We start from the raw sequence: 20,144 nt of genomic DNA, 5'->3' as shown, positions 1-20,144 counted from the left end.
TTTCGTTATCGGTATTAGTTCAGACCAGCCCGATCCAATCAATGACAAATCAGAGCTAGGGTTGGTTACACGTGGTTGCACCCCAAATAAGAAACCACGTCATCCAAATTGTACATGTATCAATCAATTTACATACAAAATTAATCAATCCCGTAATTTTTTTCTCTTTTTCTTTATAAATAAAAAAATGGTGTTTCATAATAATGATCATAGCCCTATAACTCACAATCAGACGACTCGAGGTGATGAATTGAGGATGTTCACCACTAGGCTACCAACTACATTGGTATTAATTTCGCAATTTATTTTCCGTTAAAATATATCAGCCTTATAAATTTACACGTGATGGTTACCAATTGTACGAGAACTGCAAAGACGACAAAGATGATATTTTAATAAGGGTATTATCGTCATTTTGTAAGAGAGCGAAAAAATAAATAAATAAAACAGAAAAAGGTATATATCCAGAGTCGGAGTCTTCTCCAGTGCCAGCCTCCACAATCATCTGCTCTACGTATGCGGTGACACACAAGAGACATATCAAACAAGGTGTTCGTTATACTCAAAGCTCGTCATACTTGTCTACCTTTCCCTGGTTTCTTCTTAAATTCCCAAACACAGAGGTGAGAGGAGCTTCGTTAGGTTAAAGGCGGAGTGATTTCCTGCAACACTTTCACTCTACCTAGTACCTATACCTACACTTTTTTGTCCCCTTCCGCTTTTGTCTTTTTTTTTCACTCTCTTAAAAAACATTAACTAATCGCTTGAAACCTTCACTTGCCTGGTTGGTGGCGATTATCGAATTTCGATCCGTTGTTGTCTAGTTGCATTTTTTTAATCTGTGTCCGTTGGAGCTTCTTCGTGATTTCCTCGGTGATTCGAATACTTCCTCATTCTAGTGTTTGATGGCTACTGCGTTCAAACAAAACGCGGACGAAGGAGGGTCCCTACAAGGTTTTCACCTGTGACTTACAGGAATCGATAACCATGCAATCTGGTAAATATTCAAGTTTTTTTTTTTATTCCCTTATTTTTCATTTTTTTTTTCCTAGTGGTTATGCGAGTTTCTTGAGTTGATTTCTGTAGTAGAGATCTTGTTAAGTTCTTAGTTGTTCTAGCGACTTATGGTTCTTGATTTAATCCTCAAGGCAAAGCAAAGTAAATTGGTGAGATGACGACTTTCACTGTTGAGGGATAATTCATAATTTTCAGGGTACATGTCTTCGGAGTCCTTCATAATACTAATTCACGGAGAACAAATGGTCTTAGCCCAGGATAGAGGAGATGGGATTGGGGTTGTGTCTTGACTGCTTCTCATTCATGCCATGTAAATGATATCTAAAGGGTTTTTACATTTTTCAGGGTTAGCAAAGCCTTTTAAAACAGGGAGATCCTTTGTTTTATTTCTTGTTTACTGTCGTGTTTTCCCTCTTCCTCTATAAAGCAGGATAAATCACCGCAACTGAGGGGTGGGGTTTGTGGGGTGGGATGGGGAAGGGGGGTGGGTATACTTACTTTATTGCTTTATTCATCACTGGGACTTTGGAATACTACCGTACCTTGCATGATTGGCCTGTATAATTTCCTACCCCACTCCTATCTTATGTAACTAGGCTTTCTTCCCTTCCAGAGGGAAAATGGCCAAGTTACACTTTCATGGCTATTCTTTGGGGAACCTAGGTCACTGGGGATATAAAGAGTCGTTAGAGATAGCAGGCTTGATGTGATCCAAATCTTCTTAGGATCAGTAGGGCCTAGTTTCTTTTGGTCTTGTGATCGATTTGAGTCTTAGTTGATTGGCTGTATACGGTGTCTCGTTTTTTAATGAAAGTAAACTCCTCTGTAACCACTCTGACTGCCTCATTCCGTTGGACGCTTGAGCAGGCAAACTACCTAAATTGATTAAGGGGTCATGGAGGCATCTATTTTCTAATTTGCATGTCTAACTTGTGTTATTCATAAGAAATAAGATTTGAATCTTAAAGCAGTGGCCTGTGAAATGAACCACAACTTGAACAAGATGAGCTATGTGACTTGGTGCAGTCAACCTTCTATTTTTTTTTAAATTCAGGCCTCAAATGATTCCAAAGCAACCTTTTGTCATAATACTAGCACTTTGAATCATAGAACATCTGTTGAACTCTTAAAGCAAACAAAAGCATGCAATTCAAAGCAGCAGTAACCTTAAAGGTTTGATTGTTTGACATTGGACAGTCAAAAGCTCTAAAACATTTTGGAACTTTCACTTGAAATTTATTTAAAAATGCCAAATTTTTTATGTGTGAATCATATGATATTTCCTTTGAATCCTTCAAGAACCCTAGATCTCCCATGATGGATTTCAGTATGCAATACGCTTAAGTTTAAAATTTGATAACTGAAGAAAGGTAGAAAACCACGGAACAAATTGAAATGAATTTTATCTGTTGGGCTTTTGTTTAAAATTCTTAGTCTAGCTGCACAACTTACTTTCTGATGTTGAACCGGTATTTTTTTTTTTTTTTTTTTTTTTTTTTGGTTGAGCTAATTATAACAAAATGCCATCTTCTTTTTTTCTTGTCTCAGAGGTTATTGTTCCCTGAATTATTTTGAACGATTGATACTACTTTTTACCTTACACCTATTGTTTACATGTTGTAAGTTGTTTTTTCTTCTTAGTGTTCATATCCGTATAAATCAATGAAAGAAGGTTTGGCATTTGTAGTTTCTTTTCATTATTTGCCAGAATTCCAATGAGGATCTATGATAAGATAAAAGTTTCTTAACGATGTTGACATATGCTTGTTTTGACGTGAACACAAAATCAAATAAAAGTTCTTTCTGCAAGTGAGTTATAGCTAGTCTCTACTAATTATTCTTGCTTTGGAAGGGGAAAAAAAGGAAGGGGGTGGGGGGAGGGCACTGGGCACCAATAGCCCTCCCAAATTCAATTGAATGACTGTTAAAATTAGACAAGTTGTTCTGATCCCTTTTTTTACGATCCTTTTCCTTGTTTCTTCTCAGGATTTGATATTAATGCATTGGTCCAAGAAGCTCAAAACCGCTGGTTGAAGCCTGCCGAAGTGCTCTTTATTCTACAGAATCATGAGAATCATCAGATAACACAAGAGCCCTCTCAAAAGCCACCTAGTAACCTTCATAGTCCTTATTGTCCTTATTGTTTTATGGCAATATATTGCTTTAACTCTAACTTTATCTGTTAGATTTTTGTATTCCGGCTCTTAGTACTCTTAGCATAGGAATATATATGTGTGTATATATATATATGTCATACTTTATGGCGTCCCTACCTCCTGATTGGATTTCTTAACAGGTGGGTCTCTGCTCCTTTTCAACAAGAGGGTCCTTCGATTTTTTCGTAAAGATGGTCATGTGTGGCGGAAAAAGAAGGATGGGAGAACTGTAGGTGAAGCTCATGAACGGCTTAAGGTTTGTTATAGTTGTTCATGTTGCTGTATTTGTTAGCGTTGACCTTGTAGCCTTATGCTTTATGATGCTTCAAGGAAAAGGCTCCAGTGCTTTATTTGATCAGAATTGCTGTCATTCTCAGTGACAGCAGACACTCCTCATATAAACAACCATCTCCCCCTGCCCACCCTCCAAAAAAAAGGAATTCCATTCATATAATTTCTTAATAATAACAGTCATACTCACTATTCAACGTGTATAGTTTTCTTAAAGAAAAAAAAAATTAATATTTTCATCACAGACTACATTGACAATCAACCGCTGACCAGACTTGAAAACAACTGTTGTAAAGCCTTATCTGCTTGATTAATTAACTAATATACCTCCAAAGGGATGGACCTATTTAAATAAGGGAAATTACCTTGATCTACGAGATAAGAAAATTAATTACAAAACAAGTAGGTTTGACTTTGTCTTGTAAACTTATGTGGTTTGTAATTCTTTTTCTTATCTCGTAGATCTAGGAAATTGCCCCTTTAACTAAATGCATTTTGTCGTCACAAAATGGTGAAGTGAGAAGCTGTAACCTTCTTCAGTTTTTCCTTGTCTTATTCCCGAAAGTTATTTATTGTAGGGGTAAAAAATGGTTTTCAAAATAATTTAAAAGTGACTTGTCATTATGCCATTATTAAAAGCTACACATTTTTCGAGTAGGCATGTGAAATGACAGGATTTACCCTCATTGAAAAAAGTGTGACACCAACTTTGTTAACAGCAAGATTTTCCCTTTAGAAAAGGACAAAAACTACATTTATGCCTTAGAACACTTAAAAAACTGATCTCATATTGGTGCATTCCAGCCTACAATTGCTAGATCCATAAAGAAACTTGATCAAATTGATTTCCTTGAAAAATCAGTGGCTTAGAATGCTGCCGGAGATGCTTGTATAATACTTGCTTTGAATCAAACTAGGCCGGATCCAGATCATTCTATCTAGAGGTTAGGGAGGGGGTGTTTGGTTACTTGATGTGGAAAAATGATCTTAATTTTAATGTTTGTGTGATTTTATATTGTATTGTACAGTTTCTTTGTTGAAATCTTTTTGCTTGTGTAATGAATTTTATCCGGTATTTTTCTTTGTGGCAAGGTTGGGAATGTTGAGGCTTTAAATTGTTATTATGCGCATGGGGAGCAAAATTCCAATTTTCAGAGGCGAAGCTATTGGATACTGGATCCGTAAGTGTCATACTATAAGCTCTTCTAAGCATCAAGTGTCTTTCCTAGTTCTTATCATAGATGATTGATAAGCAGTGTTTAGTTTCTCCTTTTGTTTTTTCTTTTTCCTTCTGAGATGTGGAAAATGTAGTTGAAGAGTTGAGAAAAGGGTTTCTATAAAGATTTTTTCCATGATTATAACAACATGGTCACTTGGCCCTTTTCAGTCTTGTCTCATGGATATGCGTTGAGCTTTGTTTGAGAAGCACAACTTGACACAGCAGGCCCCCACGTTCTTGGTCAACAAGGGTAAACAAAAGGGAAGGGAAATAGTAGAAAAACAAAATTTGCATAAAATCATATACAAGAGTTCCCTGATGATAGAATTCTTTTAGTGGCATGATTATAGAAGAGTTCCCTGATGGAATTCTAAATGGCATGATTCCCTTGATGAATGTTGATTATCATTGAGGATCGACTTAAAAGTGGTATCATATAAAGAGTGATAGTTAAGAGGCATCCGAGCAGACAGTTGCTTAGAGATTGGGACCTTTTGATATTTGCAAGGAAAAGACTGGATAGGAGGGGAATTGAATGGTAACCTCCTCCTGAAGGAATGACTTTGCTAAATGTGAATGTATGTTTTTTAGGAAACTATGGTCCATTGTGAACATGGTTGTACTATGGGATGGAAATGTTGTAAGGGCTCTTTCTGGTTCAATTGGTGAAGGAGACTCGCAAGTGCAGAACTGAAAGCTTTGGAAACAGGGTACCAATTTTTGATTGAACAACGATGGATTCCTGCAATATTTGAAGGCAATTCAGACTATGTAATTGGGTGGACGAAGAATACTAAAGAGGAAACTTGGTGATATGCCCAGCTTATTAGGCTCATCCAAAGATCATGCTGCACAACTGGATATTCTTTTCAAATGGATGTTAAGAAGTGCCAATGAAACTGTTGATGAATTGGAAAGGCTACACGTTGCGTGACTGAGACTTTGTTTTTGAGAAGATATTCCTTTGTGAGTCTCAATTTCTGTGAGTGTTACCGTAATTGTTATGGGATGGGTCTGTGGGCCTTGTATTTTTGGTAGGATTTTATAACCATGTACTTCTGCATATTTTGGTTCTCCTTTCATGAATTAATGTTTAATCCTCAAAAACGAAAATATAATTGTTATGTTTATACCTCCGTGCATATTTAAATTTTCTAAATGCATTCTGATTCAGATACTTGTGCTTCCCTTCCTTCTTTTTTTTTTTTCTTTTAATACTATTGAAGGTATGGCTGAGTTGGAATCTGAAACAGCTCCAATAAGAATTCATTCTGGGTTTTATTCAAAATTCTGTGGAATTCTAAATCATAAGCTTAGTAGCTTCAAGTGTGAGAAATATGTTTGTGCTAAAGCAATGGAATCGTATCACTCAATCTATTTCGTTAGATTCTGCAGTTACTATAAAGTAAATAAACTTAAGAATAACTAATCATGAGTATTCCAGATATTCACCTTTGCTCTCATATAGTCCTTTTTTTTTTTTTTTTTTTCAGGGCGTATGAGCACATTGTTCTTGTTCATTATAGAGAAGTCAGTGAGGTACGTTACTCATGCCTGATTATGCGCATGGCAAATCACGTGACATTCTATTATCTGATCTCATTGAAATTGACAATTCACCATATACTGGCCTTTTCTTTTGTAAATTTTCATTAAACTCATTGATGATGTTAGATAACTTGAGCAATGTTACTAAATGTGGACTGTCTTGTGTGCCACTTATCTTATTGCTTCTGAACTATAGGATTTGGTTTCAGCTGATATAGTCCCATGCAAACTAATTATCCAGTGAGTACAGTTATACTATGATGCTGTGCCTTGACCATTTGAGCTCTGGTTTTGGAGAAGTACTTTTATGTTGTAGGATTATGAATGATAGGTAGTTTCCTGGGTTGATTATAGATTTCTTATTCTCTTCAGCAGGAGGTCCATTTGTCTAAGAAACCAAATCTTGTGGGAATTTTGTTTTGCCTGCATATAAACGGTCATTCTGAAGGGGCACAATAGAAGAAAATTCAGGACGAGGGCAGGTCTAATCCTCAAATCACGATGGATATATGGAACTTATAAAATTGTGATATTGATGGATATTTTACCTGATGGAGTTTAAAATTATGGGGACATTTCTAATATGAATATTTTTCCTAATTCCTAATGGAGATGAAAATTTTGGGGATCCCAAAATTTTCAATAGAACTTTAGAGAATGTTCTCTTCTTCTGCCTTTTTGCATCCTAACAAAAATTAGGGAATGTTGAAGAAAACTTGTTTGGGCTTAAAATGAACTGCAGATAAGAATCAAAGCAAAACAAATAGAAGAACTAGTATCTGCTAAGATGATAGTGGCGACATCTTACCCCAACATGTCTCGGCTATTATAAAATCTTTTCCCCCACGTTTGTGGGTGTGGGTTGTGTCTGTGTACACATGGGAGCTTATAAAAACGATACTAGATGGACAACGCCGCATAAATTTCCAAGCTTTCTAAAATCCATCGTTTTTGTCATGAGTGGAAAAACATAATAGCCGTGCTCCACATGTATAGAGTGCATAGCTGAAGGCATCATGTTATAAAATAAGGCACACCGGTACTGCTATTTGAGGACTTCGAATTTGGACTTGGTTGAGGATTTGAAATCAGATTCTGGTGGACCTTTCATGAGCTGAAGCTTATCTTAGACATTATTACATTATCAATATTTTAATTGTTCGATGTTTCTGGAGCTGGTATTAGCTGATGACATTTAGTTGGGATAAGGCTGAGTTGTTGTTTCTTGAGCTGTTATTGAGGATTTGGGTTTGTTTCTAATGCATCATAATGCACCTAGTCTAGGGGACTTCAAGTCTTTGGGCCTTATCAAGAATATTACTATGACTTATGACTCATGAGAAAACTCAACTAAGTGTTATCCCAACTGAATGGAGCTGGTTCCATGAATCCTATTTCACCTTTCAACTCTATTTAGGGGCATATTTGTTGTTAATCTTAAGCCATGCATGTGTAATCTCACTTCTTCCAAAGTCATTTTGTCTATCCTTTTTCTTTTATTTAAGTAATGGCCTAATGGGCAAAGCTTTCTTTCAAGTTTTTATAAGATTTTCTTCTAGACTTTAGACCATTTTTATTTATCCTTTGAATTTGGTTTCTCATCTTTATTAAATGAAAACAGGAAAGGTCCAAGGGTCCATATGCTAGAAATAAAGTACGTATAGCAGCATAAAAATAGTACTGCTGTACATAGATTTATACAATGGAAGAGTCGTTAGAAAAATCATATCCCATTGTTTTCTGATGTAGCATAATGGAAACTTTGAAATCGTAAGGGTCATTTGGACACCAAAGTAATATTTTTCTTCAGGAAATTTACATCCACCACCCCTCGCCTTTGCCCCAATTACATCACCCCCCCTCATTTTGTTTTTTACATTTAAACCCAAAAAACTAACACCGTGAGGGGTTTTTGAGTGCCAATCCGTTAAGTAGAGTCATTTTTTACTTAATACCCACTTTTCCCTTCTATATTTGCTTCAACTTTCCAGCAAACAAGGGAAGACATGTTCTTCTTAAGCCAAGGAAAGAGTCACTGCATCTCTGTCTTCTCCGGCAAAGTTTCTCACTAGCTCTGTCTTCTCTGGCGAGGATGAAATCCGAGGGACGTTGTCTTCTCCTATGATCTATGGTTTTCTTCGGTGAAATTGATGCCCTAAGGTCTTCAATTTATTCATTCTTCCCCAATTTAGCTTCTCAGGCGACAGTGGCGGGGTATTCTCAGACAAAGAATAGAGAGAAGAGGAAGAAGATGTTGGGTCGTTCCATCTAAGCCTGCAAATCAGAGCAGCAAAGTGACTACTGGAGGCCCATATTGGTGATATGTGCCTATCGCACGATGTGTAGCCGTACGCCATGAACTTTTAAACCTTTCTCGTGGAATACCACACCACCCCTTCCCTCCCTCTTTTTTCTTGTTCCTGCTCTGTTTTCCTCTGCAATTGATAGAGTGGACAAAAACTTCTTTTTATTAAATAAAAAAAAATCCATAATACAATAACCATTGATTTCCAATCCTGTAAACTAAACAACCAAATGAAAGATCAAAACAAAATATTGTCCTCCAAACAAGGAATCACACACCTTTGTTAAGGTCAGAAGAACAAATTGAAGCACCTTCATGACACTCCAACGGCGCTGCAATGGTTTAACAACGGACAAACAATTTGGGGAAAAACGACGCATGTAATTACCGTTTCACACAACAGAAGAGAAGAGTCTCTTTCTTCTTCTTCTTTCCGTTGTAAGGTTTAGGGGTCTGAACTCTGAAATAGTATCCTCGGTTTATGACGAATCTTTTATTTGAATTAATCTAGGTTTTCGATTTCGGATTCGATTGAGGTATCGGCAAAAGATGATGCTTTTGTTGTAGAGCGATCCTCTGTCACATCAGCATCAGTATCAACAACAACCACATCTGCAATTGTCAGGATCAACTGGGATTTCTAGGGTTTCATTTGATGCGGATCATGATAGTTTTTTTGAATTGAGATGGGTTTTAAGGATGAAGGTGACACTGATGTATAAGGAGAGAAAGAGAGCGCATGGGCGGCGAGGGAGGGGCAGCGGCATGGTAGTCGGATGAGAGATTCTTTGATCTTCACCGACTGTGGTAGTTGGAAGATACAGAGCAGGGGAAGCGGCATAGTAGAAAGCAAAAACATAAAGGGCAACTTCGAACACAAAGATCGGTGGTTTGGTAATTCTTCCTTCTCCGCCCCCATCATTTAGATCCTTTAGCTGGGCATCCTAGCACGGCGTCCAATGGTTGGGAGAAATCTTCGCCAGAGAAGACAACTTTTGCGACTCGGATTTTTTTTTTATAAAATGTGTCAAAGGGTATATATCTGAAGGGGCATTTATGTCTTTTCAATTTCAAAACTAACATAAGTCTCACGGTGTTAGATTTGTGGGTTTAAATGTAATAAACAAAACTCGAGGGGAGATGATGTAATATAAGCAAACGTGAGGGGAGGTGGATGTAAATTTCCTTTTTTTTTCCCCCACTTTATTCTCTACTTGGCCCCCAACTGTACACTCAAATATTTTTCTGTTTCATTCCTCCCAAACGGACCTAGATATGTTGAGTACTATCAAAAAAGGATGGTTCATGTTGTTTCTCAGATGTTTTTGCATGATATAAAGCTGTCTTGACCTAAATTAAATTGCTTTATACTTTTCACCGCCACCTGATTTTGGTTGCCCATTCAGTGTTGTGAACTGTTCTTGCTAATGCGCTTCCTATGAACCTTGAGTCCTTGACTCATTTTTTCTTGGTTGTAGCTCTTTAACAACTTCTTTTTATTTCTTTTTATCTGCTATTTTTTTTTTTTTTTCTATAACAGGTGGTGACTAGTACATACCATGAGTTGCTATGTTACAATACTAGATTCATTTAATGTGTTTACAGGGAAGGCACAATGCTGGATCAGTCTCTAACCTTTCGCCAGGCTTGCCTTCTACTCCAAGCCAGAGTACCGGTCCTTATTCTGCCCAAAATCCTGGCTCTTTTTCTGGAACTAGTGAATTGTATGAGCCATCTCGCAGTTCCACTAGTCTAGGATCTGTGGAAGTTAGTTCTGAATCGGTTATCGGGAGTTCTGAGCTGGATCACTTAAATCAAATGGAGAGATCAGGAGAGTTTAGTAGTTCATCTGAGCCTGAGGTCAGCCATGCACTGCGAAAGCTTCAGGAGCAGTTAAGTTTGGATGATGTTGACTTTGCAGAAGAACTTTCTTCATACTGCACTCAAAAGGAGAAGTCAAAAGATTCAGGATTCCTAGATTCTGAAATGAAAGGCCCCAAACAGGACAAGTTTGAAGTTTTACTACTTGGATCAGAATACGAAAAACATAATCAGCATTATGGTGGAAATGATGGAGAAGTAGCGGATTCAAACAACCATCTGTTGCCACAAAATGCAGGTACATTCTGTTTGTTAGTGTTCAGGATCACTGGCTTTTAGAAAACTAAGAATTCAAAGAACTATATCACCCTTCCTGCTTCATTTTGGTGGTAGCATTTCCTCTGCTTACTTGCATTTTTACCTCTTAGCTTTACTCTAAATTGTGAACCTGATATTAGATAATTAGGATACCTTTTGATCTGACATCTGTGAAGATATATGACAGTCAGAATAAAGGACTTTCCATGATTGAAAGTTGTACAGAATTGAGAAAAGTGAGGAAAACAAGACATGAGTCACCATGAACAGTGTATTAGGTTTGATCATCAACCCTAGAAGGAAAACAGGATCACTTCTGTCAAATGTTTAAATCTATTCCATGAATTTAACTGAATAAAATCTTATTACAGGGTGAACATAAATAGCCCCACATATAAGAATCCTTTTTTCCTTATTCCTACCTTGACTTATTTGCTCAAGGCTCCAAAACAGAAGTTGATAGATATCTAAATTTGATTTGAATTAGTGAACTTTCCTAAACCCAACTTATCGTATCTTGCCCAAAGCACAATAAGTATTTTAATGGGCGTGCTTGGTCCAACGGTAAAGGTATGAATGTTGCGACCTGGTGATCAAGCGGTCGAAACAGCCTCTCGACATTCTCGGGGTAAGGCTGCGTAGTTCCCCCCCCCCCCGACCTCACACATGCGGGAGCCTTGTGCACCTGGTACACCCCCTTTTTTTTTTTATCTTGCCCAAAACACACTTGAACTATCCTTTGACAAGTCCTTTAAATTTAAATAAAATTATGCAGTTGACTCCAATCACTTAGATATGATAATATGATGAATATCAACACCCATCTGTGAAAACTCTAAAGTTTATTCCTTTCATAGTCGAAGGCGGAAACTGTTGCTGGAGTTGCTCCTGCTTCAGAATCCCTCTTGATAACTGTTTGGGGATGCATTTGAATACTTGCAGCAACATAAAATGTGATAAATAAACCTCCCATTGGTTAAATGAAATGCATTTTTGGCTTCTTGTATTGCACAAAATTTCTTTGTTTGTGTGGTTTGATCCCATTGAAATGCCAAAATTAGAGGCCAATTTCCTGTAATCTAAATCCAATCGAAATATGCAAGACCTCTAATATAATCCTACAATTCAGGAGGTTGTATCCGCGATTTCTGCATTTTGGGCCCTTGACTTCATCTTAAAAAATAACCTCACGTTCCTTAGCTTCCTAATTCTCATTGGGCTTGAGAAGCCAATTTGTTGTACTGAGTACTGATATTTCTTTTTCCATACAGAGGATCTTGACATTTCAATAATTTTCTTTGTTTCTTTGTGTTTTGCATGTTATCTGCCTTTTATTTATTTTTCTGGGGGAGGGGCCTTCAGTGCACTATTTATTTTCAAAAAAAGAATAGAGAGAAAAAATAAGTATGATTAACTACTTCTATTTCTTTAGGTGACAGGGACCATTGGGGTTCTGAATATACACTTGAGAAGGAGGATTCTCCATCATGGAAAGAGATGCTGGAAATATGTTCCACTTCAATTGGATCTGATTCTCGAGAGAAAATTTTCAACAGATTGGATGGAAATGTGAGTTACATAAAATATTATTCTGTTTTATTTTTTTAGCTGTTGGTTTTCCTCCTATATCATATCTTTCAAACTTTCTGCCTTTACTAAAATTCCTACCAAAGAATGAATCCTATATTTATGTTTCTCTGAGTAGAATCACCGTTGCACTTCTGCAATACCCAATTTCCTGAGTTCCTGGATAAGGAAGTTGTTATGCATTTGATTATGCAAATCCTCAACTGATTGGGATGTTTGTGCTGATGCAGACATTTGAACAGGAAAAGCCTCTGTCCCCAGAGAGGGGGAGAATCTTTGGAAATCCAGCTAGACAGCAGGAAATCAGGTCTTCTCAGTGGTTGGATTTTGGTGGAAACAATTCAGCAAATATGGTGAATTACTACACAACTTCTGAGAGTGATTTAGACATACAGACGCAACTTTCAGCTGCTAGAGAGTTTCTATTAGGCTCTGACAATTCTATTGTATCAACAAGTCCAACATCACTGCCCCAAATAGTAGAAAACTTCAAAATATCTTCATATTCTTCAGGAACAACTGTTCACAAAGCCAAACCTGACTACTATACAATGTGGTATGACCAAGAAAATCATCTTGAAGTTCCTTTTGATGGAGATTCAAGGTTGACCATTGCACAGAAACAAAGATTTTCTATTTGTGAAATATCGCCAGAATGGGGATACGCCACTGAGGCTACCAAGGTACATTCTATGAATCCCTGCATCTAGTCATGTTCTTCTTTGAATAATAATTTCCGGTTTCCCCATTGTAAAGATAAACTGTTTTCAAACTCAATGGCTTAAATCATCAAAATTTTTATTGAGAAACTAGGATTTTCTGATTAGTTGTTTCTGTCCATTTATGGACCCAATGTCATTTTGTAAATGAACTTTAATACCACATATCATGGATGTGATCTGTCAACTCATTGATCTAGATGATTGGAGGGGTGTTCACTTCTTCAATGTTGCATAGGCAGACCAGCTGACTGAACTCTTGTTAACCGTCTGTTGTTTCTTGTTATTTGATCTGAAATATATGGCCTCTTATGTTTAGATTAAAATTTCCTTTATGGTGCATTAAGATAAAGCTGTGTACATGGCCCTAAATATCTGCAACATGGCGGCCCAGCTGGCACTCAAATATCTTGGACCTTTTGTCTAAGTTAACATGTTTCCATCTGTCCACCACATAAGTTTTAGCCCAACACATTTTCCTGCATGGAAACATAGAACTTTAAAAATTGGTTGAAAGTCAACATTGGAAACATTGTTCGACAGCCAAAGATACGAGGGTAAAAGTTCAATACATGTCAGCCATGTGGTTGAGATAGGACCTTTAATTTGACACGTGGCTAATCCTAGGTGTATTGCCCATTCAACAGTTGGTTTGGCCAGATCTGCCACCCACATGGCTAAAATGGTGGGGCTGTTAAGATGAGCTTTTGTTGTTGAGGAATGCAAGGGACATTTTCTTAGTTTTACAAGGAATGATTTGAAGTAGATGTGAGCACAGTGCTTTTGACTTTTGGTCTGTCAAATTGTATGTCAGTACAAGTCCCCTATCTATTGATGCCCTTCTTAATTCCAATTTTAAGTGCTGAAAGAGTTGATGGCACCTGCCCACATTCTTATGAAATCATTGATCATGGATCCAACCCCAAGACAGTCCCCAAGAATAACAAGTTATTAAACATTCTTTTTTAGGTGCTGTTGATAGTCAAGCTCTCAAATTCTGTCAGGTCCTCAGAGACCTTTGTGGGAAAAATATATCGCACACTACCTTCTGAAGCTTGCAACTGCGTACATGTTTCCCTTTTACTTCATTTTTTATGTACATGTATATTATAAATCCTATTTTGTGTCACACCACTATTGCATGTGTTAAGTTGCTATATTCTGGTTTGGTCTATAGAGGTGTTTTTGTACACTCTTATTGGACCCATTACATGTAGCAATTTGTAGTGTTGGATATCACTCACGATAGGGGGAGTGTCCTATCGTGAGAATTGGTTGGTTAGTGATATGTTTTGTTAGTAGGTGTCGTAGGAAGTTAGTTTCCTGGTTGTTTTTGTGAATCCTTTTTATATTCTGATTGTAAATATATATATATATATATTATTTTCTTTCCAGCAATAGAAATCAACTATTGAGTCTATCACTGGCTTGGTTGTCTTCTCATCTCTTTTTTCTCTTTCTCTGTTCTTTCTCCTTTACCTGGTTCTGGTTGATTGTTATTGGATTCTCTGGAGTCACAGCATGTTAGAGTGGTAAATGAACTACTCATGCTAATCAATCTTAACTTTCTGATTGATGAGCCACCACTTGATTTCTGTGTATCACTATTTTCTAACTATCTTACCCAAGTGTCTATTTAGAGGTCAAATAAATCATGGATTTTCCCCCCTAAATGAAGCTTATTAATCAAATAATGAGGATCATAAAGCTCATTTGATGTGGATTACATGCAATATAAAGGTTGTATTAAGTGAAAATTTGGGATCAGTTTGATTTCAGACTTTATTAGTAAAGAACTTTATAGTTGTGCTGTGGTGAGCACTGTACTATCATTTTCCAATTTTTTTTCCTTAATCCCCTGTCAAAGTTTTCAATATTTCAAGCAACTATTGTTTCAAAGTCTCCTTTAAATATCTAAAGATAGACTTGCTTTATGCAGGTCATTATTACTGGATCTTTTCTTTGTAATCCATCAGAGTTTGCATGGAAATGTATGTTTGGGGATATTGAAGTCCCTCTAGAAATAATTCAAGAAGGTGTTCTTCGTTGCAAGGCCCCTCCACATGCTCCTGGAAAGGTCAGTCTCTGCATCACATGTGGCAATAGGGAATCCTGCAGCGAAATCAGGGAATTTGAATACTGTATCAAGCAAAGGAGCTGTACTCACTGTGATATACAACAGACAGAAGTAACTAAAAGCACAGAAGAACTGCTACTTCTTGTGAGGTTCGTGCAGATGCTTCTGTGTGATCCATTGGCTCAAAGAGGAGATAGTGTTGAATCAGGAATTGATGTACTGAGAAAAATGAAAATTGATGAAGATCCATGGGGACATATTATAGAGACTCTCTTAGTTTGCAGTGAGACTCCATTGAGTACCATGGATTGGCTTGTTCAAGAACTTTTAAAAGACAAGTTACAGCGGTGGCTTTTGTCTAAATACCAGGAAGAAGGTGACACACCTGGTTGTTCCCTGTCCAAGAAAGAGCAAGGCATAATACATATGGTAGCTGGGTTGGGCTTCGAGTGGGCCTTAAACTCAATTCTTAACTCTGGGATCAGTATAAATTTCCGTGATGTTAATGGTTTGACTGCTCTTCATTGGGCTGCACGGTTTGGAAGGTAAATTTAAAATTTCATGTTCTTGCCTGGACAACAGGTTGTCCTTACTTCAAGCCTTCATATTCTTCCTTGTGATGAGGTTGATTAAACCATAAAAGATTAGGCATTGAGGCTTACACTCTAAATGCCTAAGGCATGCATGATGATCATTCCTGAAATTTCAAGGCTTTTCTAATATTTTAGACTCGTGCTTCTTAACATATAATTTGTAATATAATATATATATATATATAAAATAACACCATTCTAGCTTGTTTTAATTATATGATGATTTGTGAAGCATTGATGTTTTCCTACAGTATGTGTGTGGATATGCAGGTTTTATTTATTTATTTTTTTTTTACTAATTTGAAATTTCTACATCATGCCTTCTCAATTAATACTTATTGAAAGGTAAAGAGGCTAGAACAATCTATGTATGAAATTATCTTCATATTTTTCTTATTTTTTGTTAGAAAAAATTTAAAGTTGTGAAGTTAGTGGCTCCCACTCTAGGAAAATGTAAGAATATGGAATGTCTTACATCATGTCCTCATGTAGGGAAACGCCACCATGGGTCCCTGAATCTAAAAAGGCACCAATTTCCTGTCAAGAAGTCCACTGGTAGTTTACAATACATATTGCAGTGTCTGATTCACACATGCAGCCTTGGACCCAAAAAAAAAGTGGTCCGTACAACTCAACTAGACATTGCCTTATCCCAACAAAATGGGGTTGGCTACGCAAACCCTATTTTTCCATTCAATTCAGAGCCATACTTCTTGTCAACCTTAAGCCGTGCATGTCATTTATCACTCCTTCCAAAGTCATTTTTGGTCTGCCCCTAATATAAGATTGGGTCCTTATGGGGACTTTATTGCTACAAATGTTGCCATGTTTCAATGATTGTAATCATTCTTTATATTGCATTATTAAATGCTATAAGGTTTAGAAGTTGAAGGTTAATAAGTGTGACTTTTCATCAAGTTGGGGCTCCTAGACCAATGTTCAAGAAGTTATTCCAGTTAATGAACTTAAGCAAATAGTTATATGAGTGAAACAGAACAGCTTAAAAATTCGCAGTAAAAAGATTGAGTCTCATTCCCTCATGTACAATAGTGAGTCGAAGTAATCATTATAAATAGTCGACACTATTTACCCCAGTTGAGTTGATAATCATCAGGCTTGAAGTGGGTGCAAAGAAAAATGTATGCGTTTACTATGCAGTATACCATTTCATACTGGGGATCAAACAAAAAGAGGGCGGTTAGGAACACCAAGGTACAGAAAGAATTAGTAATAGAGATAATGCAAGTTAGGACTACATAAAAGGAATTCTGGCTAAATTGGTAGAAATAATCAAGAAGTGATTTAATCCAAACCAAACAGAACAGCTAGTAAGAAATTATAATCCTGAAATCTTATACAACTGAAATGCTGTCCTTGTGTACAGGGAAAAAATGGTTGCCGCGCTTCTAGCTGCTGGTGCATCAGCAGGTGCTGTCACAGATCCCACCGCACAAGATCCAAATGGTCAAACCCCAGCATCCATTGCTGCTGCCAATGGCCACAAAGGACTTGCCGGATATCTCTCTGAGATTGCTCTAACTAGCCATCTTTCATCCCTGAAACTTAAAGAAACTGAGCTTTCTAAAGGTGCAGCTGCTCTGGAGGCAGAAAGAACTGTGCAAAGCGTCTCGAAGGAGAGCTTTGGTGCCACAGAGGATCAGCTTTCACTCAGAGATTCCCTTGCTGCAGTCCGAAATGCAGCACAGGCTGCTGCACGCATACAATCCTCTTTTCGTGCATATTCTTTCAGGAAACGGCAACAAAGAGAAGCAGGAGCTGCTGCTGCTAGGGTCAATGGTTATGATATCACTGCAGACAACATTCATGAGATTTCAGCTGCATCAAAGTTGGCCTTCCGCAACCTTCGTGATCATAAATTACATACTGCAGCTTTATCTATTCAGAAGAAGTATCGTGGTTGGAAAGGGCGGAAAGATTTTTTGTCATTGCGCCAGAAAGTTGTTAAGATACAGGTACTTGAAGCCCTTTCACAATAATCTTGGATATTTTGAATAATATGCACTTAAAAGAAAAGAAGACTTGAGATATTCTTAAGAATCCTCTTTCCTGAAAATTCCTGAGAAAACCCTTTTTCTTTCCCCATGCTTCATCCTTACTTATGTGGGGCATTAAATAGTCCCATATATGTATAGTCAGCTCAGGAAACAAAGTTCTGAATGAGGAAAGCCAGAACTTGGATGATTTTCATCTTTTTTCTAAGTGCATATCTAGAGATATGTCTAAAAGTACTTGTGATTTGCTTAACAAGGTTTTCATTATTTTGTATTTTTCTCAGGCTCACGTGAGGGGGCATCAAGTCAGGAAGAAGTATAAGGTGATTTTGTGGGCTGTGAGTATTTTAGATAAGGTTGTGTTGCGGTGGCGTCGCAGAGGAGTTGGTTTGCGAGGATTCCGGCCCGAGTCCGAATCTATTGAAGAAAGTGAAGACGAGGACATCCTGAAGGTATTCCGTAAGCAGAAAGTGGATGTGGCTATTAATGAAGCTGTTGCTAGAGTTTTGTCCATGGTCGAGTCCCCTAAGGCACGTCAGCAGTACCGCAGAATGCTTGAAAACTACCAGCAAGCTAAGGTTAGTTGGTGATCTATTTGGATTTTTTTTACTGTTAACCTTTAAAATCAAAATTCCAATATTCCACACATCTTGCAGTCTTATCTCTTGACATTGGCCTTCATTGTACTCCTCACAACTTCACAAAATTTGAAGGTGGTTTGGGAGATCATGAATCTTCTGGAATTTGTCTCCTGATGATGAATATTTGCATCAGGAAGAGGACAAGAAATCATCCTCATTTCAGTTATACATTTTGTTTATTGTATGTTGTTTCTTCACTAGCCAACATTCAGTTCCATACGTCATTGTTGGCCGTATAATTGTCTCGTAAAAAGGAGGAGATACATCTTTCACATGACACTCTGGACACACCACCACTTCATCCGGCCTGCTCTAATTCTTTTTGTGCAACATCATCTTCTATTTCTCCTTCTTTGTTTATTATTAAACCTATGTACCTAAAATTATCACATTTAGGAAACATGGATTCTTGAAAACCTTTATTCTGGCATTTAGTCCATTGACTGAAGCAAGAAACCATTTCCATGGAGACTTTGAAACTTTCCCAAGGACAGCACATCTTATATAGATGGAAGATAGATTCCCAAACACTGCAAGCACGTGTTCTAAGCATCTTGCATTTTCCCTCTTGTTCATAGCTGCTTTGAATTAATTAAAAAATGAAATTCATGCTTCTTTCCATCTTGCTATCCATTTATGAACAATTTAACATGTTTCCTCTTATGTTTCATTACCACCTTCTATAATCATAATTGTTTCTCAATTTGCTAAAGTTTTTGAGCCCCTGGATGGTTTTCTGAAGCTGTTTATGCACAATAACCACCATCCATTAGGTTAAATTTGGTTATATTCAAAACCTGTCTTCCTCTGTGGTCACATTTATTAAGTTTCTTCCAGATTGTTTGAGTTTTTCCTCTGGTGAATTTATCTTTTTCTTTTGGTTAATAAATTTGGATTTGAGTATTCATGTCAATGGGATCAATCCTTTCCCCAAGCTTTCTTATCCGATCACCTTCTAAAAATGCAGGCTGAATTAATTGGTGCGACAAGTGAAGCATCATTGGTTCGTGAATGCGATATTGATGACATGGAAAATGATTTTGTGTTCCAGTTCCCAGAGGAGCTCTGAAGTACCTTGGTATTGATCCCTCTGCTGCATACTCAACTTTGAAGCTCACCTCACATATATGGTAACTGCATTGACCTGTACATATATATTCTGTTGGTTCAGGGTTTGAGAATGTGTTTCTAACTTCTAGATATGGTTGTTGCGTTTGTGCCCGTTTATTAATGGTGTAGTGATTGTAATTGCTGTAAATGGTTTTTCATTAATAATTATTGATTTGGTCAAGTTAATTAGTACTACTTTGGGCAAAAGAACCCAGTCTGCTTGTGTGGGCACTGCACCAGCATGCAGACTAACGGGAGGTGGACTCAAACCCTCTACGGTGAGTGGTGAGGATCCAACGCATGCATCCGTTGGATCCTCACTGCCATTCAATGCTTCCCCGCATAGGACTTTTGTGTAATGGGAGGTTGCATAAAGGCATCTATAAGGGTAGTATAATCAAATCTTTTCACACCCACCTGTCTCTGGACGGAGAGCAACACAAGCAATCAGGGATTCTCCCTCTAATATATTTATATCTTTATCAAAAAAGAAGAAAAAATACAGGGATTTTGCCAATTTGCATTTGAAATCCAATGGCTTATAGGTTCCAATCTGACGTCTGAAACACGGCTAATCTGTGAGGACTTTTTTTTTTTTTTTTTTTTCTAAACCTACCGAGGGAGGGGTTAAGTTGAAATGTCTGAGCTGCCACATATCATTAACATCCTTTCTACGAGAATGGAGATTTGAGTATGGGACACTTGTGTTAGGCTGCGTTTGAGCGCGTGG

General features: G+C 37.4%; 1 protein-coding gene across 1 annotated transcript; it reads left to right on the top strand.

Annotated features, from left to right (window-relative positions):
* Positions 1–477: 477 nt before the first annotated feature.
* Positions 478–19,595, top strand: LOC122076843 (calmodulin-binding transcription activator 4). Its single transcript, XM_042642432.1, has 12 exons — positions 478–997; positions 3,004–3,129; positions 3,314–3,429; positions 4,557–4,645; positions 6,177–6,222; positions 10,142–10,655; positions 12,108–12,244; positions 12,493–12,945; positions 14,921–15,603; positions 17,036–17,624; positions 17,948–18,241; positions 19,272–19,595. The coding sequence occupies exons 1-12, from the start codon at positions 988–990 to the stop codon at positions 19,371–19,373; spliced, it is 3,159 nt and encodes a 1,052-aa protein (XP_042498366.1). The 5' UTR covers positions 478–987; the 3' UTR covers positions 19,374–19,595.
* The last annotated feature ends 549 nt before the right edge of the window (positions 19,596–20,144 follow it).

This window comes from Macadamia integrifolia, chromosome 4, assembly GCF_013358625.1.
Source record: "Macadamia integrifolia cultivar HAES 741 chromosome 4, SCU_Mint_v3, whole genome shotgun sequence".
Taxonomy (NCBI): Eukaryota; Viridiplantae; Streptophyta; class Magnoliopsida; order Proteales; family Proteaceae; genus Macadamia; species Macadamia integrifolia.
The sequence above is the reverse complement of the archived record's forward strand: the minus strand, read 5'-3'. Positions and strand labels throughout refer to the sequence as shown.